General features: G+C 40.9%; 1 protein-coding gene across 1 annotated transcript; it reads left to right on the forward strand.

The window, feature by feature from the left end:
• Nucleotides 1–2,387: 2,387 nt before the first annotated feature.
• Nucleotides 2,388–21,784, forward strand: efnb1 (ephrin-B1). The gene is made up of 5 exons (XM_053630623.1): nucleotides 2,388–2,546; nucleotides 12,552–12,829; nucleotides 19,581–19,673; nucleotides 20,382–20,498; nucleotides 21,194–21,784. The coding sequence occupies exons 1-5, from the start codon at nucleotides 2,434–2,436 to the stop codon at nucleotides 21,574–21,576; spliced, it is 984 nt and encodes a 327-aa protein (XP_053486598.1). The 5' UTR covers nucleotides 2,388–2,433; the 3' UTR covers nucleotides 21,577–21,784.
• The last annotated feature ends 1,828 nt before the right edge of the window (nucleotides 21,785–23,612 follow it).

A 23,612-nucleotide genomic window follows, 5' to 3' on the forward strand; every position in this document is an offset into this window, starting at 1 on the left:
TTTAAGCAGTCTTTTTGAGTTTCTGTTTATATTTGAAATCGTCAAATAGTGGGTGGTTCTTTGATATTTGGGATGTTACATCGCTTTCTGTAGGATATTTTATATCAAACTGCTCTTTTGACGTAATTTTCGGCGCTGTTGACAGGAAAATACAGACAACTTACAGTGAGCGCTCGTTCTTGTGTACGACTTCACACGGCTGCGTTGTTGTGAACGCGTTAATGTGGGAAGTCGGAAAATTCCGAGTTCCCAGTTGTCATGAACACTTCCGCCTAATTTTGTCATGTGACCTGACCTTACGGAATGCTTCTTCTTCTTTTGGCTTTAATGGCGGTTGGCAAACCAACTTAAGGTGCATTACCGCCACCTACTGGACTGGAGTGTGGGCAGCAGACGCTACAGAATTATGATAAACGGTCGAAATGTTCGAGGACAGTTTGCTTGTGGTTATTTTGTCGCTAGCTTACGGAAGCCCTAAGCGGCCATGCATTCTAAATTTTATTTTTGTTGTTACGTAATTTTATTGCGAGAAAATCTCGCGCTTTGTGAATGGAATTGGTGTTACATGCACGTTGGCATCTTTTCCATCATAAACGTAATAATTCCCCGCTGTAGAGATGGACTTTATCTCCGAATTAAGAGAGAGAGGGGTGTGTGTCCCATTCTCAAGTGTCGGACATTAATCTGGAAGTCATCAATCCTGCAGGGATGAGGTATTTTTGTAGGCGACCCTAGAAGTTAGCATCGTCCTCGTTCCCTCGACAAAAAGCCAATAGGATTTTTCCATTAGCTTCTGGATTATTGCAGAAAATAAACTCTGTGACCAACAAAAGTGTATGATTCTTACACGTTTCGTTCATTAAGATAAGATTCATAAGATTTTGAAGCCTAGATACACTCGCCAGAAGTAAAAAAAAAAAAAAAAAAGCTAGCGTGAGGCTATAAACGAACTACAACACGGTCGCATGGCTTTAACGTCACCACCACTACGCTTCCGACAACTCTTTCAAACTTTATTTAAAAAACAACAAAACAATACAATTGGAAAATACTATAAATCGATCAATCTAAAAGTTGGAAAGTTTGAGTTGCTAACGCAAACGCGCGAGTATAAACACAACGAGGCTGTAATAGAGGAGATTTCCTATTCGGCGTGATGACGTTTAATGTCCGCGACAACCTCTGTAGTACCATTTAACCACTTGTTAGCAACCGTCTTTTTCAAGACACGTAAAAGCTTTTTATTTCATTTTATAATTAAAAAAAAAAAATACAATCAAAAATCCTGAGTGGATTGTTAATGATGTATTTTATGGCGTAGTATAAAACGTGAACATATCTTGAGCTTGTGTTAATCAGACCTTATTTCAGGCGTTTAACGAAAAACCAAAACAAAACCCATTGACTTCGGGACGATGGATGTCGATTACACAGGAAAATTAAGTCTAGATCACGAGAAAACGTCAGAAAATAAATGAATAAATAAATAAATACATAAATAACGCATGGCCGCTTAGGGCTTCCGTACTAGCTTTATATTTAGATTGAATGTTTAGACACCTTTGCCTAACGACAAATCTTGCGACATTTTGAGCAGACTGTATTCAACCTTCCCCAACATACGCTGACTTACAAACAACACCAACTAAACAACCAGTTAAAAGAGAAAACCTTTCACAGCCACCAGCGTTACATATTTACCCAGAAATAACGGAACATGAGGGGGAAAACCCCCCACAAAGTTGGATCTGTGCTCTGATTGGCTATGATGCGTGAATGGGTTGTCCCAGTCTGCACGAGCGGCCTCCTGCACGACCTCACACGTTCAGAAAGCGGCACGCGCGCAACCGCTCCAGTGTCCACTGCGTCCTGCACGGCGAATCGCAGTTTCCACCTCTGAGAATAGACTCCCGTGTTTGCAGTGTGTCATGAACGATGGAAAGCAGAACTTTTGAATGAAAGAATCGCGCTGTAAACCAGACCAAGACCCGCGGGGAGACATAAAATGCACGCGGACAGATGCACAAAACCGCGGCTCGTGCGTGATGCATCACAGCGACAGGCAGAAGTCCAGTTTCTGTCCCGAGCGACAGCGACACCGCGGATATTCCGCCTTGGCTGCACGGGCTCTGTCCAAAGCAGGCTTTTAAAACGCTAACGATCTGAAGCACCTTTTTTTTTTTTTTAATGCAACGACAAAAATTTCTCAGCGTGAACCCACGGTTTTAATGGACTCTCCAAACTATTACCATTTGGTCACGAGGTCTACCCAATCTAAACTCTTTATGCGGTCAAGACAAAGACTTGTTCTGTAAAACTGCTTAGAGGGATACGAGCCCATCATGCTCCATAATGATAACCAGCGCAAATAATAATAATAATAATAATAATAATAATAATCCCATTTGAGTGTCATCTCGGGTAGCAGTGGCAATGGCTGGTGCTTGCGGTTCATTTAACATCTGGATTTGTATAATCGCATGCAGGTTCACATTACCCTTAGCTAAATCCTTGGACACCATCATTTGGAGCTCGCAAAATCCCAAGTAAGTATTTGCTTTTCCATTTTTCCTGTCCTCTTGTTAATACAGGTTCTGACATGAGCTAGTTCTTAGCTTGGAAATCCCAAAACTAGATATATGCACTAAGTATCATTGCAACGATTGAAGCACACCTCCACCTTTTAGTTAGAAACGTTTTCTTTAAAAAAAAAAAAAATGAAATCCAAACATATACTGTTGAATTATCACTAACAGAGTCCAATAATGATAATGTAATGGTTTTAATGGTTTGTAATGGTATTTGTAGTTTTTGTTTTCTTCCCCAGCAAGGAGTTGCCTGTAGAGTCAGAAATTGTCAATACGTGAAGATACACTTCCCTTACTACAACAGAAGAGTCGTTTTAGCTTCTTACCTGTTAGTGTAGTTAAAGTGAATTTCAATGTGATTTATTGAAATAATCCGTCCATACGTTTATTCTATACCGCTCATCCTACTGGTACAGGCGCCGGGTTGTCAGTAGGATACGTGGTGTAGAAAATGGATGGATGGATGATTGAAATAAATCCCATTGAAATTCACTCTAATGGGACACAAGGCGGGGGACACCCTGGACGGGGTGAAAATGCATTGCAGGGTCACACTCACACACACACTTTCACACACCGTGGACACTTTGGACATGCTTATCAGACTACCGTGCATGTCTTCGGACTGGGGGAGGAAACCGGAGTACCCGGAGGAAACCCTTGCAGCACGGGGAGAACATGCAAACTCCGCACACACACACACACACACACAGCGGGAATCGAACCCCCAACCCTGGAGGTGTGAGGCGAACCACTAATCCACCGTTAATTCCTTGGATATTCACGTTTAGCTGAAGATAATTCATTTAGATAGTAACACAAACTAATAACGATCCGTTCTCTTTAGCAATTTCCATTCGTTCAGACGTACTGATAAGTATAAATATTCTACTCCAAGCCACCAGCTGATTAAAAATGGATGTGTTCAGCTGTGGGCTCACTAAGACTCTGGAAATAAATCAAGCGCTACCGAAAGGTAAAGTGTGAAATATTGTGTGTGTATAGTGACCGGAAAGAATAAATTATTCAGCAGAAGTTAGTTTTGGTGGCCAGCGTACTTGTATAGCTGGTCGACAAATGCAGATAGCCTAGGAATAAAGGATCTTTGGAGACCACTGCTGGTTTTGCCAATAATTTTCTTTAAAAAAAAAAACAATAATGATGTAATTCAGCTGATTAAGTTCATTCTTTTCCGTGCTGGGAACGATAACGGGACGTTAATTACGGAGATTAATTATCAGTGCGAAGATTGTGAGTATGATCGTCCCGTTTGAGTTCATGTACACCTGTGGCTTTGGATTTTTATTTGATATTTGTACCCTAAAGTTGAGGTAACTGTCTTTTTGTCAAAAATAAATAAATAAATAAATTTGTGCTGCTGAGTGTGTGAAAGTTGGAATACGTTCACACGTTAAATCTGAGATTTCATCCGTCTTAACAACAAAAGCGCGGGAATGAAAAATACCAAACCAGTTCGGAGACTCAGTGACTTCTTTTTAGAGCGCTCTTCACATCTGTGACATATTTGATGGCAGCTCTGTATCCCAATATTTATCCAGGCCAGTCTGCAAACAAGCCCAGCAAACAGATGTAAAGCATCTTTGTATTTGCACAGAAACTGCCACGTCTGCTCCAGCGACTTTGTTTCCTCTGCTCGAAGGTCTCCAGTACGCTCCTTTTACTTTTTCCCAGTTTAGCTTCAGAGTCATGCGCAGCGGTAAATTGTGAGTTCCTGAGTGGTCTGTAGGTTTATAGTCCGTTGGTGAGCGCTAGTCTGACATCAGCCGAGGCATTTCTGTGATCGTTCTCAGTTCTAATCATGAAAGCGTCCCAGGAAGACTCCCATGATCCCCTTCCTCCCTAACCTACAGTAGGCTTTGATCCTATTGATGTACAGTACTGTGCAAAATTCTTAAGTAAAAACTTTTAATCCTAACACTAATTGATGTCTCACTCCTCATGTATCACTCATTTAACCCTAACCCTAATTTATGTCTCACTCCTCATGTATCGCTCTTTTAACCCTAACCCTAATTTATCTCACTCCTCATGTATCGCTCTTTTAACCCTAACCCTAATTTATCTCACTCCTCATGTATCGCTCTTTTAACCCTAACCCTAATTTATCTCACTCCTCATGTATCGCTCTTTTAACCCTAACACTAATTGATGTCTCACTCCTCATGTATCGCTCATTTAACCCTAACCCTAATTTATGTCTCACTCCTCATATATCGCTCTTTTAACCCTAATCCTAATTGATGTCTCACTCCTCATGTATCGCTCTTTTAACCCTAACACTAATTTATGTCTCACTCCTCATGTATCGCTCTTTTAACCCTAACCCTAATTTGTCTCACTCCTCATGTATCGCTCTTTTAACCCTAACCCTAATTGATGTCTCACTCCTCATGTATCATTATTTTAACCCTAATCCTAATTTATGTCTCACTCCTCATGTATCGCTCTTTTAACCCTAACCATAATTTATCTCACTCCTCATGTATCACTCTTTTAACCCTAACCCTAATTTGTCTCACTCCTCATGTATCACTATTTTAACCCTAATCCTAATTGACGTCTCACTCCTCATATATCACTCTTTTAACCCTAACCCTAATTTATGTCTCACGCCTCATGTATCACTCTTTTAACCCTAACCCTAACCCTAATTTATGTCTCACGCCTCATGTATCACTCTTTTAACCCTAACCCTAATTTATGTCTCACTCCTTATGTATCACTCTTTTAACCCTAATCCTAATTGATGCCTCACTCCTCATATATCACTCTTTTAACCCTAACCCTAATTTATGTCTCACTCCTCATGTATCGCTCTTTTAACCCTAACCCTAATTTCTCACTCCTCATATCATTATTTTAACCCTAATCCTAATTGATGTCTCACTCCTCATGTATCACTCATTTAACCCTAATGCTAATTTATGTCTCACTCCTCATGTATCACTCTTTTAACCCTCATGTCACCATCATACCTCATGTCTCTCTTAGGCACATCTAAGGAAATTCTGTAAGGTGAAAATGAATTTATTATTATAAGTATTTAGATATTAAACTAATTATTATAATGAGCACTAAACAGTTAAACAACCACTAAAATCAAATAATAATTTGCTTTTTGTTTAAAATCCCAGACAATCTTGATTTATTATTATTATTATTATTATTTATCAAGTCTATAAAATTGTAACATTGAAATTTTTGGAAATCTGTTCTTTTTCTTTTCTGTTGACAACTGATGAAGTAGGCATAAAAAAGTCCTGCAAAAAGTAGTAAGAGACAGTTTATATATTTAAGAAAAAATCTCGGGTGTTTAAAACGTTTGCAGTGTACTGTGGATCTCCATTACAAAGAGCGGGAACTAGGAGCTTTCTCAGATTTCCTTAGGCCAGGAAAAATGCCCAGCTGAAACTCGTCATTGTATGAGAAACAGATGAGCTGCTGTATGAGAAGCAACTGGTCCACGTAGGGTTTAAAGAGATATCTTGCACAGTTGTGTCTTAATAATGGTCATCATTAGAGCTTTTCCAAGGCGATATAATCTCCATGCATTTTTCTCAGCAAGAGGAATTGGTTTGTGTTCATATAAAGTTTTAAAGTAAAATATAAAAATAAAGATACCCGTCCCCCCCACCCCCACCCCCCACGGTGAATTTCATTCACAGCAACTGCCTTCAATGCTGACAGTGAAAATTGGAGGCCTGGTGAAGAATGGGAACTGGTGACAGTGCTAAACTGAGTCTCGATGTTGGATAGCACAGCCCGTCAACTCACTCCTTCAAACTCAAGCAACGAATTATTTCCGAGTGTTAGGTGCGAGGGGTGGAAGGGACAGCAAAAGAAGAAAGGGAGTATGGGGAAAGAGGAAAGAGGAAAGTGAGGGGGGGGGAGTTTGTTTGAGATTTGAAAAGATCCGAGAAGGACCAGTGTCATGAGATCATTGTGCTATGGCATGGCTCCGAGTCGAAGGGGCCATGGAACAGATGGATGTGACAGGCATTTCAAAAACCATTAGAACCCATTTCTGGGGGCAGAGCTAATTGAATAGATGATATGATGCTGGCTCTCTGGCTGATAATGTGTCACTGCACCAAATGGACGCTTGCAATACTCAATATTTATTATAAAACATATCTCAGTAGTCCCATGGGTATGGAAGTATTTTGCAGACAATTGTCTTCCACACATCCATACCAAATTACAGTTTTTAAATGATAATGTTATTCATTGAAGCAAAAATGTTCTCCAATACCAACTGGGCCTGTGTGAAAATATATTTGTCCCTGTAGTTACTAATTCCCCAAATATATGAAACTGCGTTCATAATGGGGTTCAGCTGGACTAGACGCAACCAGGCCTGATTACTGCAAACCCTGTTCGATCACATCAACACTTACATAGAACTTTTTCAACAGCATGAAGTTGGTCAAAAGGTCTTAATCAGTATCACACTATGGCAAAGTTGAAAAAAAATCCAGAAATGATGATGAAGGTGGTGATCAGTATTGGAAGGGTTACAAAGCTATTTCAAAGGCTCCAAAGGACCACAGTGAGAGCCGTTAACTCCAAATGGAAAAACTCGGCACAGTAATGAAGCTTCCCAGAAGTGGCCGGCCTTCCAAAATTCCTCCAAGATCAACTACTCATCCAGGACGTCACAAAAGAGCCAAAGACATAAGAAAGGTCACTGTTCATGACGCCACTATCGGAAAGACACCGGGCAAAAATGGCCTCCATGGAAGAGTGGTGAGGTGAAAACCACTGCTGACCCAGAAGAACATTAAGGCTCGTCTGAATTTTGCCAAAACACACCTTGATGGTCCTCAAACCTTTTGGGAGAATGTTCTGTGGACTGATGAGTCGAAAATGGAACTGTTTGGAAGACAGGGGTCCCGTTACATCTGGCGTAAAACAAACAGCGAATTCCCTTACCTACGGTCGAGCATGGTGGTGGTAGTGTGATGGTGTGGGGACGCTTTGCTGATTCAGGTTCTGGGCAACTTACAGTAATTGAAGTAAACATGAATTCTGTTTTCTACCAGAAAATCCTAAAGGAGAATGTCCGATCTACAGTCCGTAAGTTGAAACTCAAGCGTGACTGGATTATGCAGCAAGACAACGATCCAAAACATAGAAATAAATCCATCTCTGAATGCTTAAAAGTTTTGGAGTGGCCTAGTCAAAGTCCTGACTTAAACCCATTGAGATGATGTGGCACGACCTAAAACGGGCAGTTTAACCCTCGAAAACCCTCCAGTGTGGTTGAACTAAAGCAGTCCTGCAAAGAAGAGCGGGCCAAAGTTCCACCACAGTGCTGTGAAAGACTGAGCTCCAGTTATCGGAAGCGTTTGGTTGCACTTATTACTGACAGAGGTGGCACAACCAGATTTTAAGTTTAAGGGGGCAGTTAGTTTTTGGATCAGGTGTTGGATCACTTTTTTTTTACTTCAATAAAAAAACAAACAAACCTGTATTGTGTGTCAACTCGGGTTGCCTTTGCTTTATGTTGTATTTCATTTGAAGATCTAAAACTATTTAGTTTAGATGGGGCAAATACTTTCTCACAGCACTGCATATAATATACAAACTGCTAACATGATAACACGACCTGAAGCATTGTCCCTATTGTGCAAAAGGGTAATTACTTTTCCCAAAAATTTCGAACTGCTTTGTAGCTCATTTTCCTAGGGCCATGACCTTGGCCATGACTGTAGCCACAGGGAGCTGAAGACATATAGAAATGTATTTTCGTTGTCATGTCTGAGTCATATTCTGGGGCTCACAACAAATAAGACACCTGTCACAGAAGACGGATGCAATCGGATCGCTGCCTCCGTTCTTGTCCAATCACACAAACGTAATATTGTTCAGGAGTTCTGTTTTCCCCATAAGACCATCATGCTAGTGCAAGAATGTTTTCCTGTTGGTTTGACCTCACTGATATTACCAATCATTTGTAGTGTTACAGTGGTTAAAATCTTGGCCTTCTGATCAGAAGGTTGTGAGTTTAAATCCCAGCACTGCCATAAGACGAACGGATGTTGGTGTCTGTCAAATTCCACTAATGTAAATATAATTCAAATGGCGTAGAATGTAACAGATGGCCTTGTCTATAACATCCCTGTGATTTACCTTCAGAAACTGAGTTTGTTGGCTTTACAGGTAATATTCTCAATTAATTCAATATTTGGAAGACCGTCCCTCCAAGAGCTGTGGGTCTGCCCATGTAGTCTGGCGAAGAGCTGGAAATGGTTGACGGAGGGACCCGCTAAAACATGCTCATCCCCAGGTGTTAGATTGCAAGCTGTAGGGAAATACGAGCTCTCTTAGAAAAGCTAGAAGACTCATTAACCTCCTATCCGCCTGATCTCTACACTAATTCATTTTGTGTGCTGAGCTTTTGTATTAATATCCTCTCAATTCTTTTCTTTTGGGTGGTATCCATGGCAATGATGGCACATCATTATTTTCTAGTCAGGCAAATGATATCCCAGAGGAGAATGCTGCCTGTTTCTTGGCTGTCCAGAATTGTTGAGGGGATGATTAGAATTGCAAATTTGCCCGTTTTTCCAGCTTTTTTTTGTGCTTTTATTGTGTGTGTGTGCAACGTTTTTGACATTCAAGTGAATGAAAGTCGGCAATTAGAGAGACGAGGCTCTGGGGTTGGCTTCTCTAGCTTCTGAAATTGTAGGGCTGTATATCATAAATGCCCCCATATATTATATGGCTCTTTTTGTTTTGGTGTGCCCGTGCCCGCTGTATGCAAAGGTGTGCTGCTCGGTGCATGAGAAAGCCGGATCACCGACTAAATTCAATGCACCCTCAATCATCATCATTTGAGCTCTGTACTAGACTGTAGAATAATGCGGCTGGATAACATTAAACCCGCTTCATCATCACGGAAGACGAGACGTCTTGGACGTCTGAAGCGTTATTTCTCCTTTATGTATGGTTTGACATTTTACGGGAACGCCTTTTCCCTTTTAAATCTTAATTTGAATGCATGAAGACTTTTCTGAAGTGTCCAGGCTGAATATAAGCGATAAACTACATTGCATATAAAAATAAGGAAAATGCCATTATTTGCTTGTTTACTTTTGCTGCAGTGAACTTTTTGGGGATAAGCTAGAAACAGGGAGATTGATATCTTATATATAAATATCATATAAAATCATAGAACATAATGTAATATAAACAGTTACCAGAAACGCTTAGTTTCACCTTTTTTTTTTGCACAAGGGTGTTGTATCAGATGCTGAAATCAAAGGTTCACATACTTTTGCCACTCACAGATATGTAACACTGGATCATTTTCCTTAATAAATAAATGACCAAGTATAATTGTTTTTATCTCATTTGTTTAATTGGGTTCTCTTTGTGCACTTTGAGGACTTTTGCGAAAATGCGATGATGTTTTAGGTCATATTTATGCAGAAATATAGAAATTTATATATGGATATAGATGTTCAGTAACTCCTCAAATAAATTCCTATCACTGAAATAGATGATGTATGCGTTTCGCCGTATTTCTTAAACATTTATGTTTTCTTTCCCTTGTCGTCATTTATCTGAGGTTCAGAAACTAAGGATCCAACACTGACTTATAGGTGTGTATGTGTATATATATATATATCTCAAAATCACAATTGACAAATCAACCAGTTTTACACATTAATACAAAAAAAAATCTTAAAACATATTGCAAGTTTAACCTCCTTTTATTAAGAATCATGAGATTTTTTTTTTTTTTTAAAAAACAAAAGAAAAGTCAATTTGATATTAACAAGGTAACCCATTATTATTATTTTAGCAAATAATAGACCTGAAATGCACTAACAGAAGGTGTTTTATTTTTATTATTACTTTTTTTTTTAACCTCCCTGTTCAGATTACATCAGATATCCGCATGCCATGAAGATGTCATAGCAGACAGACAGGCTGAAGAATCCCCCTACACATGATTCTCAGCACTGTGTGGCATGTGAGTGAAAACTGTCCCACTGTACAGTCAGTAGCAAGGAATAGAGCAAAATTCTGTGTTGCGTTTCTTCAGTACTCAGTGATGATTGCACAATACTGTATGTAACGAGACACCTCGAGTCTGATTAATATTCCGCATACGTGTACTACGTGTAGCAAGAAGAGAAACCGATGCTAACTTGAAGGAGAATACAGGTCAGGTTTGGTTAAGATTTAGAAGCTTGCAACCAGACAGACGCCTGACATGGAAACCTCTTTCTCTTTACCCCGTTGTTTCTCCTGCCCAAGTGGCCACAGCCAAGCCGACTGCCCTCTGTCAAGGTAGAAAACATGGCCCCAGATGGCTCTCCATGGTGTGTAAAGATCCCCTCTGCAGGCATGGTGCTCATGGCAGCCAAGCTGGGCCGGCACAATCCAAAAACCACTCCGATTCAAAAAGCGATCGGGTGCCAGGGAGCTCTTTCATATGGAAACAGTAGACAAGAGCACACTTCTTATGGTTAACTCTAGGTACTTTTTTTTTTAAAGGCTAAATATACAGTAGTGCTTGAAGTTTGTGAACGCTTTAATTTTTTTTTTTAATATATATATCTGCGTAAATATGACCGAAAACATCGTCAGATTTTCACTCAAGTCTTTAAAGTGGACAACGAAAACCCAATGAAACGAACAAGAGAATAACATTATACTTGGTTATTTATTTATTTATTAAGGAAAAAGATCCAATATGACACATCTTTGAGTGTAAAAGTATGTCAACCCCTAGCAGTTCATTTGAAGGTGAAATTAGAGTCATCAACGCTCAGGGACGACGCTCGGGTGTGAGAACAGGCGATCGATGTTCACAAAGAAGTCTGATCTTCACAACACGTGACGTGTGTCGTGTGTCGTGGCCCGAACAAAGGCGATTTCCGAGGACCTTGGAAAAACAGTTGTCGATGCTGGAATCAGGCTGGAAAGGGTTACGAAACCATCTCTAAAGAATCTGGACTCCACCGATCTACAGTCAGACACATTGTGTACGAATGAAGGAAATTCAAGACCATCGTTCCCCTCTGGAGGAGCGGTTGACCAACAGAGATCACTCCAGGAGAATAAAATGAACGAGAGGCAACAAACGAGGACCGTGTTGAACGGAATAACATTCCTGATATGATATAATACAACATACTTCAGTAACACTACAAGGGGGAAAATTTAATCCCACTACTGTGAGTTTCTCTGTTAAGACTGAATAGATGGAAGTCGAACAAGTGCAGAAGCTTTCATACAGGTGGACCGCACGATGCAGTTAACATCCTACCATGCTACATGGCATGTATAACAATACAGAGCAGGTGCAGTTGACCTCAATTTTGGATGAACTTGGCAAGAAGAAAAAGTCTAGGTGACTTTGAAAGAGGGTGCATTTATTGTGGTACAGATGGCCGCAGTGGCACGCATGCAGATCTGTAGGAAAGTTGTAAAATTATGGGCATAAAAATGTCAGCAAGAACATTCTGTCCACAACCACGTCGAGAGGATTATTATTGTCAGGTTACAAACATTTTGAATTCAGATATGCAAGAACATAGGCTGACATTTGCTGAATGATCCTTCACCATATTCCGGACGAGTGGGCGAGTACGTCAACGTATTGCTATACCAAGAGAATGGTACATTCCTGAATGCTTTACCCATAAACTAAGGGGGTCTAATAGCGCTATTATTCCTTAGAGAACGTTTTCACGTCATGGTTTTGGTCTCCTTAGAAGGAAGCGTCACTGCAAATCAATCTAAAATTACGACTGATCACTGTTCTCGTGTTTAAACGTTTCTGTCCTAATGCGAGTGGTCCAGGAGGACTCCGGACCCATCCACAGGCTGCAAGGGCCTTTACAATGTACCCATGTGTATAGAATATCCGTTCATATGTTGGGGAAATTCATAACCTGCTCATAATCATCTCTCTTTGTAATCCAGGTTCCAGAGTGGCAAAGGCCTGGTGATCTATCCTGATATTGGAGACAAGGTGGATATTATCTGTCCTAAGGCAGAATCAGGTCAGCTGTATGAGTATTACAAGCTCTATCTTGTGAAGAAAGAACAAGCAGGATCCTGCAGGACTGTGCTAGACCCGTATGTGTTGGTCACCTGTAATAAACCTCAAATGGACATCAAGTTCACCATCAAGTTCCAGGAATTCAGCCCCAACTACATGGGTCTGGAGTTCATTAGGAACAAAGATTACTTCATCACATGTAAGCCAAGCATTTGTTCATTACATCTGTATGATTTTAATGTATAATCTCTGGAACGCTCGTTTCATGTCCAGATTTCCATTAATGTACTGTTAACGTTTCTTCAGAGGGAAGGGAATAATACAGTACTGTCCCATTTCCCTAATTTCCCTAATTTTTTCTTCTCTCTTTCATTTGAGTAGCTTCCAACGATGAAGCATGCTCTGATACCAAAGTTACAGATTCAGAGAAACTGGGATTTATTTATTTTTTTTTACACAGAGATTAACATACTGTATGTAAATGATCTTTTTGCATAATTGTCCTTGTACGCAATCGCAGCCTTAAGTAGCTTGGAGGAGGGGGCACAACAAGAATTAGCCTATTTAATATTTTAAAAAAAAAAGTATTGAATTCTGAGGATAAAATATGTTTTAAAGATCTAAGATCTTAATGTCTCTTTCTTTCTCTGTCTCTTTCTCCCTTCTTTGCCACTGATTTCGAATAAGTATGAAACTAAGTAACATCTACCAATCTTGCTCATATTTCTTCTGCTATTTATTTATTATTTATTTTTTTAACAAAAATGCTCATTGTTTGGGAAAGGGTTGCAGTGAAATCCTCCAAAAGTGCTTTGCATGCCTGAAAATCTCCTTTGAAGCCACTGTGTACAGCTCCCGAAGCTTGTGCTTCAGTCAGTGTGTGTTATGTGTTCATGTACTCGCCGTTTTAATGTGATGAAAGATTAACACTCATTGCACGACAGGCTTTTAATGCATCATTTTGAGTCCTACCCAAGTGCACAGCTTCACTGGGAGTGAATGCAGCGTGGGCAGGTGCGCTTTGTGCTATGTTTACTCAATAGCACGCTCTTGGCTTGTCCTGCCTGGACACACGGCTTCTCTTTATGGTGATTGGTAGACCTTTTCGAAAGGTATGGAATCTGTAATCAACGTCCAATCGGTAAATCGAGAATGAACCAGACTGACATCTCGGACGTAAACACGTCCGTGCCAGATTGGTTCGCGCTACCGGGGAGGATATATTGACGCAGATAAACTGTGGTGAAGCGTATCAGCTTGCACAGCACATCAAACCTTGAGGTGGATGAGCTACAACAGTAGAAGACCACATTGGGTTCCTTTCGTGTCGGGCAAAGATCAAGAGCTGAGGCTATCATGGGCACAGGATCGCCCAAACTGGAAAAAGACCACGGATGCAGCGGTTGTTGATGAAATGAAATGTCGATGGTGGGTAGAGAGACTCCGAGTAGAGAGATCTTTTCCAAGATGTTCTCACAATTCTCCGTAGGGTCCGTTGCGGTCGGAGCCAGAAACGCTGATTCAAATCCTGTAGGTCTTGAACATCTATGTCCGTATCTCATGTTGAGTAATCTAGACTGGGTTAATGTGTTTCAGACTCTGCACTCTCAAGGTTTGAATCATCAGGACTGCAATACACTGGTCTGGTTACCACAGTCTTGAAAAGAAGAAACTCACTGGCTCTATCTTTTTAAATGTGTTTTTAACGTTCCAAGATGGCGGCAGCGGCATGCTACATGTAGCGTACACCAATTGGGGAAACTTTTTAAACGGATGGACACGGATGATTCCGATGAACATTGGAGAACAAAGCTCAGGAGGAATAAATATCCTGAGGAATACTGCAGCTGAGCCTATTTTAGATGACCAGGTTTTAGTCTCTCTGAACCACATTCCTGATCACGTTAACCTTTAATCAAATTACGGCCCCACTTTATAAATGTACTACGAAGCGAAACAGTTCTCATTCGAAAGACGTAGGTAATCGTCGCATTTCTGTACATCGAATGGCATCGTAATTAGATGTTTCAAACGGGTAATGTTTAGTTTTAAACGATGCACTCTGTGCTTCCTTTAATGAGGAAAGCAAGGTCACGACACTGGGATTTGTCTGAACGTGTCACGTACTCATTCGGTAATACTGCGCCAAATGGGTTCTCAGTTTCCTACCAGATTAGTTGTACTGGAAGAGGTTTTTTTTTAAAAATATATATATATATATATTTTTTTCCCCTGTCCACCTTGTTTTTTTTCTCTCTGGTTCTCTGTACAGCATCAAAAACTGCATTGGATAATACTCTGTAGATTCAATCAACAGAAAAAAGGGGCGTGGTTTTTGGCAGAACAGTAAAATGGTCAAGTTTGTAGAAAGGTGCGACGAAATGAACCGCTGCTATGGGCTTCTCGTCTTGACTTTCCTTAAAGGTGCGGTTTGTAAAGGTAGTGGTGGTTTAGCGGTTAAGGCTCTGGGTGACTGATCAGAAGGTCGGGGGTTCAAACCCCAGCACTGCCAAGCTGCCTCTGTTGGGCCCTTGAGCAAGGCCCTTAACTCTCTCTGCTCCAGGGGGCGCGGTATCCTGGACGACCCTGCGCTCCGACCCCAACTTCCTAATATGCGAAGAAAATAATTTCACTGTGCTGTAATGTATACGTGATTAATAAAGACTCATCATCGTCTAATAATTCTATAAATTCATGTAAGATAAAAGGAAAATCTGCGATTCATACTGTTGTCATACAGGGTCTGGCTAGTTTATCATTTTGAAAAGCAACCTGAAGCTTCAGGAAGAATTCAGATTCGGTAATAAGAACCCCATGTCAGTTTGATACCAGCTTTTCCCACCTGGACACACACTTTTATGAGCCGTTTTTCAAGTCTGATAGTGTACTAGTCTCATGCTGGTCGGAATTTCTGACCCTTTCTGACCTGGCTGCAATTCAATCTTGAGATAGTGTTTGCGCATCGAATTTAGTTTACATTTCTTTCAGACAGATTGCATTTTGGCAGTTTGGGGGTCAGTGCTGAATTACCATTCAAATATTCTTCGTACCATTGGCTATCGTGGTACAGAAAGTAGCCATAGATATAAGCATACATTTTTATGAAATGATGCATAATTCATGTCAGTATACGTTGGCTTGGCTGTGACTGGGTTTTATCTAGGGACCGGGAGAAGTGAGGGTATCGTGTGCTACCTGTGTATCGTGATTGAGGACCCGACAACGGCCACTTTATGCTTACAGAGCTACGGTGGGTTGGTGTGGACTTTGCCACGCTCAGTGCTGGCGTACTATAGACAAGTGAGATATGAGTAATAAGCTTACTTCCCCTCCCTCTGCTCTTTTTCTCGCTCTTGCTCTTTCTCACTCGTTCTCCACGGAGGACAGATGGTCTCCTCGAGTCCTCTGGAACTTGTAGGCACTTCTTCCTAACGAGGAGTGGATTTAACGAAATGTGACTGCGAAACAAGCCAGTGCTCGAAATAGATCGGCAGTGTGCATGTAGAGACAGCGTAATTCTGCGCCGATGTCGAGAGTGTAGCGATTTATCCTCTTCCTAAGACGGATGGACTAATTATGCTACCGTGATTGGTTTTTGCGCTTAGGTAGGGATCGTTCCCTAACGCAGCTTGAAGGATAACGTTGACATTTTGTGGAAAGCCGTGCACACAGAACGTACGACCGAGAGACTTTACTGAAGATTGGAACACGAATTCAAGAACTGTCTCCCGGACTTTGATTGCGTTACTCACCTGGCTAATCTCCAATCTCGACTGGATCGCGTACCGTAACCGACAGGAAGTGCGACGGAAGCGGAGAAGAGGCGAGCGCAGTGGGGTGCATGCTAGGCTAAAGGCTCGGGCAACCCGGCCGCCCCTACCTAGCGTACTGCTCGCAAATGTCAGGGCTCTATTAAATAAAACGGATGAGATCCGAACCAGCATCTCAATTCAAAGGGAGTACGTGGACTGTTTCGATGTTTATGTACACGGTCCGTGGCTACATGAGGACGTTCCAGACACAGCTATTTCATCCTCATCCTCGAAATGCATGAGTAAGCTCTTTAAACCCTACGACTGGTCTAGTCACCAAAATATATAATGGACTTATAAAATCAGCACATAATAAGACACTTGGGGTGATTTTGGGGGGTGGGATGACTAGAATTGGACCTTTTATTGGGAAACCTTTGGACCAACATATATTAAAATCCAGATCGGCTCATCCGTTTCAAATTCATTCATAGGTTTGATCTTGTAGGTGATTCGGAATGAAATATGATGAGAACTCTCGGTTAAGAACAAATCTTCATGTCGTCTGGGAAGTCCCGACTATGATCTCACTTGGTGTTCTATCTTAGCATGGCCCTCGGATTCCCTATTCCAAAACCCGCTGCTCTATTTCTTTTTAATGATGACTATTCCTTGGATCTCAGATTATCGTTGCAGGATTAACGAAGCATAGAAAACAATAATACATTCGCAGCTTGCCCCAGGTTCTCCATCGGCGCAAGAGTGGCTCGATAACAACACATACACAGCCATTACAGCGGGGGTTCTCATTACATCAATCACGATCATCCTGCTCCTTCATGCTTTCAGTGACTCCCGTAACCAGAGAGAGAGAGATTGCTTGAGAGCGCTTGCGAGACAGCGTGCACACACACACACACACACATGCCAAGAAGCATGAAATGGAACGTTTCCTGTCGGAGCTCAGTTAAAATTCAGAGTCTTCCTCCATGCCCTCACACACCAATAAACAATATACAAGATCACTTTTATTTCCTATCCCATAGCTCTAATGATTGATCAAGGATATCTCCAATGCTTTGCCATCATATGCTTCTAAGGAGGGACGTGCAGAAGGGGCGGGGCTCTGGGGCTTAACATTAATTAAGGTAAAAAGCATCTGAATTCAAATCATCAAGAAGGTATTAGCAGCATTTTATACGCTTATCGCCGGTAGTTTTCAAATCGATCGAGAAGGAACGTGTCGGTAAGTACCAGCTACTCAAGTTCGTTACGTTTCCAGACATGCGAGTAACCTTGTTATAATATATGTATGTTATATAGTCAGTAAAGGCACGATGCCGAACACAACGGACAGCTTCTTTATCGAAATGAGTGAAAGGGTGAGCTAATATGAGACGTATAGTTGCAAAAAAAGGCATCATATGTTTACAGCGAGTGATAGTCGGTGTTACACGGTGTTCTGTTCGGCTGTACACGGATTACCCTCGCCCCCCCCGTAGCACTGCCTCCACAGTCGTTTCGCTTTAAAAAAAAATAGAAACCATTTGGAGAACGTTCAACGGACGCTATAAACCGAAAGCTCCTGCTCCTTTCAGCACGAGCTGCAGAGTCGCAGCACAGAATAATAATGAACCCGCTTTTCAACATCACGCACAGCCTATAGTTATACTTTATACATATAGTCACGTGCAGCTTGTTAACTAATATGACGAATGTATTCCTGTAGTCTAAGTGATGTGAAAAAATCGTGATCGAAGATCATGAAAGACTAAAAAGCGATTTTACGGGAAAAATGTAAATTTAATTGAATAGTGAATAGTTTTACTGACTTCTACAGGAAGTGACATACAGGGAGTGGGCGTGTCACTCCATTTGTGGATGGTAATAGTGTAGTTTGTTTGGTTTTATTTCGCGATGTTTACATTTTCTTTGAACGATTCTTCGGATTCATATCTCTCCGATTAAAAGTCGCCTTTTTTCGTTGTTGTAATTATTTCTCTAAATGTAAAAAAAAAATAAAATAAAATACCGTTCGGTGATATTAGTAGTGTCATTCTCATATTCATTACCTGTTTGCAATGTCGAATCGCGTGATAAGAACGTGGAGTTAAATCAAAGTTAGTAAAGTAGTCAGATTAGCTCTTTGGTGATGTAGCCCTTTATTTATTTATTTATTTATTTATTTATTTTTTACATTTGCGCCCCTGAGGAACTCTCTGCACGTCCCTGCTTCTGAGGCTATATGGTTACCATGACAACCAATAGCCAGCAAAGGGGGGGGGGGGGGGTAACCTGGCCTGGGCGTTCGGGGCTTCAGCCCTGAAGATTTTTTCTTTAGCTCCGAATACTTATCCACTCGTGAGGCTGTGTATAGATTGAGTTCGTTCTTCTTTTATGTTATGCCTTATAATCAGAGGATTTACAGCGGACATCTGTCAGATCTTGTGTGGATATACGTGAGCTGGTTTCCTCTCAAAATAACAACAACAAAAAAAAAAACAGTAATGTACAATAGTTGTTGTTTTTTTTTTTTTTTAATTCAGAATTTGACATGCAGAACATAATAGCATTTTTTAACCCCACTGTGTCTGCTGTACGCAGAACTATCCTTACCTTGATTGAGTCTGTCTTTTGCATCATGCTTACCATGATGATGATCACCATGCGCTCATGTTTGATTTGGTTTTCTTTTTGTTCTAGTCCTATCTCTGCCTCTGTCCTGTCATTTGTTTGTTGCCTAATTGTGTTCACCTGTTTTGTGTTAGTCCTTGATAATATACTGTCTGTGTATATCTGTATGCCTTATTGCACCGTATAAAGCACTGTAAGAGCATGAACGACCAATTACTGTAAAAACCGATCTTAAATGATAGTAAAATCTTTTGGAAATATTGGTGTAGAGGTATAGTGCGTTTTTATGCTCTTGTTGTGAAGTGCTCCTAACATTTTGCACTGATTATTCATTTTTCATTTTGTCGCACTGGGGTAGACTCCTTGCTATATTTACTCACGAGTATTATTTATTTACTAATGCGAGAGATTGAGTTTGCTGCCAGAATTTGAGCCAGTAATATCACACCCCGCATAGTACATAGTGCAGTAATTTAACATCTGTGGTGATGCCAAGAAAACATTCATAGAGCTGTGGGTCGTTATGTATATAGTGTTCCTTCTGTCATGTGTTCCTATCTCTAGCCACGTCCAATGGGTCTCTGGATGGTCTGGAGAACCGAGAAGGAGGTGTGTGCAAAACGAGGTCCATGAAAGTCATCATGAAGGTCGGCCAAAGTAAGTGAACACCAGAATTATAGCGCTTTTCAAACGCACGGTACGGCTCGACACGACTCGACTCGACTCTGCTCGCTTTTTGGGGGGTTTTCCACTATGGATAGTATCCAGGACCTGTATAAAAAGTGGCTTTACATTATTGAGGGTTTGGTGTAGGTTGGGAAACCTACAAAACAGAAATGTGCACAAGACGGAACGGCCGGAGGGGAGCCAGCTGGGGCCCTTGAAATGAGTGGTAATGAAAGCTTTTCACTTGACTAGCTATGAGTGATCTTTTATTTAGGAGGAAGAATCTAGAGAAGTCCATAGAAAATCCTGCAGATACGTGATCGTGTGCTTGGTAATGAAGGTACCTGGTCATTTAAAGTGTAGTAATCTGACATCCGTCCTATTATGTGTATGTACAAGCTTTAAAACAGTGAAGATGTATGGTATTCATATATAATATTGTACAGCCATGTTGTGTTAACCATGACATGTTTACAAGTGGTTCTTATAGAAGTTATTGTTTAATTACCAAGAAAAAAAAAATAAATAAAAAGCTGACAGAAGGTAGGAAATATATAAGAAGAGCGAACGCCCTAACAAATGCAGCTGATGGGAAGATGAAATTTTAATATCTGGCCATGTTCTCCATGTAATATGAAAGTGTGTGGGATGCATATTTCATTAGGCTTTTTGTTGTTCCTCCCTTTATCTCTCTCACAGACCCCAACATGGCAGTGCTAGACACAGAGCAGGCGGAATCCTCTGTGCCTGAACCTGATGCCAGTTTAAACCCTGCCAAATCAGACCAGGAAGGACCCCTGGAAGCTGGAAACACTGGTATGCCCTTCTTCTTATTATTATTCTCTTCCTCTTCTTCTTCTTCTTCTTCTTCTTCTTCCTCTTATTATTATTATTATCCCCTCTGGAACCAGAACAAATAGAAACAGAGATAGAGCCCTGTGCATCCATTAAGGTTAGTAAACAGGGTGGGGTTTAAGTGAAGACCGTGGCATCTGGCATCTACACTTTGGAGCCATTGGACCAAATGTCTTCTTGTCTCCTCGGGTTTCAGCACAAGGGCAGTGGTAGCTCGGTGTTCAAATAACAGCACCGCTGTGCTGCCAGTGCTGGGCGCTTGAGCAAGGCTCTTAACCGTTAACTAACTGCTCAGGTGTATATGTAAATGTAAGTCGCTCTGAATAAGAGCGTCTGCCAAATTGCAGTTTAGGTAATGTAAAATAAAAAATAAATTTAAAAAAAACCCGGGCTGTTGAATGACGTCTCTGGATGTGCGACTCGCACCTGTCAGAATAAGACCCTGTCCGTCTTCCAAATTTCAGAAAGATCCATTCAAATCAGACCTTTTAGAATAATCGTGCTTTCCACGAGCTATTAAGCTAGTGTAATACTAGAATACGAGCGTACTACTCAGTGCTGATACTGTTAGATCAAACCCACCCACACACACACACACAGTCTTTTGACATTTAAATTACAGTGTCTTTATGGTCTTCCATTTTTTTTTTTTATAGATACCATCAACCAGGAGAACAAGAACGACAGCACAGAAGGCATCTTGGGCTCCACGTTTGCTGTGTTCTTAGCTATTGGTGCTGGTTGTGTCCTCATCCTCACTCTCGTTGTCCTCCTCACTGTTCTGCTCATCAAAGTGTGCAAGCAAAAAAAACAAAAGCCCACACAGCCACGGCCGACTGCTCTCTCGCTCCGCACACTGGCCAGTCCTAAGATCGTAGGGAGCAGTGGCTCTGAACCCAGTGACATCATCGTTCCTTTACGGACAGAGAACAACTACTGCCCGTATTACGAAAAAGTTAGCGGGGATTACGGGCATCCTGTCTATATAGTGCAGGAGATGCCACCCCAGAGCCCAGCTAACATTTACTACAAGGTGTGATCCTGGGAAAACTAAGCTCACAGCTGTTTGTTTTTTGTTTTGTTTGTTTGTTTGTTTTTACCTTAACAGCGGACATTGGAAGATTTTTGTAAAATAAGGAGGTGAAGGGAAGCGAACATACGAGGAACAGTTGAACATTCAGTACAGCCTGTATGAAAAGGATATGATAAAATGTTTCTTATTGTAGTTTGAAGTTGAACATTTTACCTGTTTCGTACAAGGTATCCTGGCTACAGTGCTATCTCAAGTTCCATGACCTGCCATTCCTATTTGCTTAGAATGAAAATAATAATAATAATAATAATAATAAAGTGGTTTCCTGTGCAATACTCAAGAAACAAACCATCTAGGAACTATACACTGAACCAAGGACATGTTTGAAATATTTGTTGTTAAATTTCGCTATTTCTGGTCGACCGTCTGGTCGTACTCGGAGCCTTTGTAAACGCTCAGGTAACACGGCAGTATGAGGACATATAAAGGAGAACGTATGTCTGCCTTAATATTTAAATGTTGATTTTCAGTTTTGTTGTTACTAAACGATCACTCAACTGGTCTTTCGCATATAGTTGGTAATAATCTTCTTCATCATGTGTTTATGTACACATTTCCAAGTACAACCAGCCTTCTGTCCCTTGTATTTTTGATCCCTGTATTTCTTGTTGCTCGTGTCAAGGCAAGCCGCGGAGTATTGTGGATTCTGAGCGGTTCAGTGGAACGGGATTAACGATGGGACACTTATGTGACAGTATTGATTATGTTAATGAACACACACACACACTGAAATGTGAATTTGGAAGTTAGTTAAAGTAATAATAATAATAATAATAATAATAATAATAATAATAATAATAAAAGGATTTTAGGTGACTGACTACGTTTACACGGACAGTGGTAATCTAATTACTGACCTTATTCTGAATAAGACAGTATTCTGATTAAGGTGTTTACATGAGTCACTTCTAGAATATTCCTTTCATGTTCCTGTTTTACACGTTATAGAACATAGATCGATTAACAGCGCACGTCATTACGTCACCGCGCCACGCCGTCCGACGTCCCTCCAGAATTTCACGTATCGACATACAGTTCGTCTTCGTTATGGGACCGTATACAGTTTTGGGTGTTTTTATAAACAAATGTACGAACGCTTCCAGTGCGGTTAATTACTTGTCGTGCCGTACGTGCAAATAGACGACTGCTTGAAGCTGTGGGCTGCGTCTCAAACCGCATACTTACCGTCTATATAGTAGCCGAGATACATGTATTTCTCCTACTACAGGCCTATAGCGGGTAAGTACGCGATTTGGGACGCAGCCGTGTTCTCTTTTTTGCCGTCAGACGGTTGAGCGCTGCCGTGTGCGTATGCGGTGAAAACTCTCACGCGACGTTAATAGTGTGATTAAGGTCTGTAATACACGTCGATAATGCGAGTAAAACAGGAATACTCCACACGTCTTAATTCCATTCGTGTTTACTTCGGGTGTGACTTTAATCGGATTAAGGTCGTCAATAATCGCCGTTTACATGCCGGTTTCTTAATCCGAGTATCGACTTAATCGGGCTCATATGGGATTATTGTTGTCCATGTAAACGTCCTGACGGATTGGAAAAGGTTTTAATCAGAATAAAGTAAAGTCCATGAAATATCGTAGGGTGCAGTGTAGCTGGAAGGAAACTCGTGTGCCAAAAGCAACAGTGAATGAACAGCCAAAAATGAAATCTCACAGCTGGAAGAAATGGGGTTTAGAAACCAAGAATCAATTTAAGTCTGGCACAGAACTTGGAAGAGAATATTCAAACCGCTTCTTTTTTTTAATTAAAAATGTAGGATGATGAGAGTCGTCCATGCTAGAAGAAAGTTCATGTAAAAATTTATGAATCAATCAGTTGTTTAATTAGCAGTGTGAATAAATGAATGGAATTAATCGATTATAAATTAACACTGACATCAACTTAATTTTAACAGTAAGACCTTGACTGCCTCTCGCCTTGTGTTTATCTCCATAGATAATGATAGCAGTGATAGTCCTTTT

The sequence above is a fragment of the Ictalurus furcatus genome, chromosome 8 (assembly GCF_023375685.1).
Source record: "Ictalurus furcatus strain D&B chromosome 8, Billie_1.0, whole genome shotgun sequence".
NCBI classification, from domain to species: domain Eukaryota; kingdom Metazoa; phylum Chordata; class Actinopteri; order Siluriformes; family Ictaluridae; genus Ictalurus; species Ictalurus furcatus.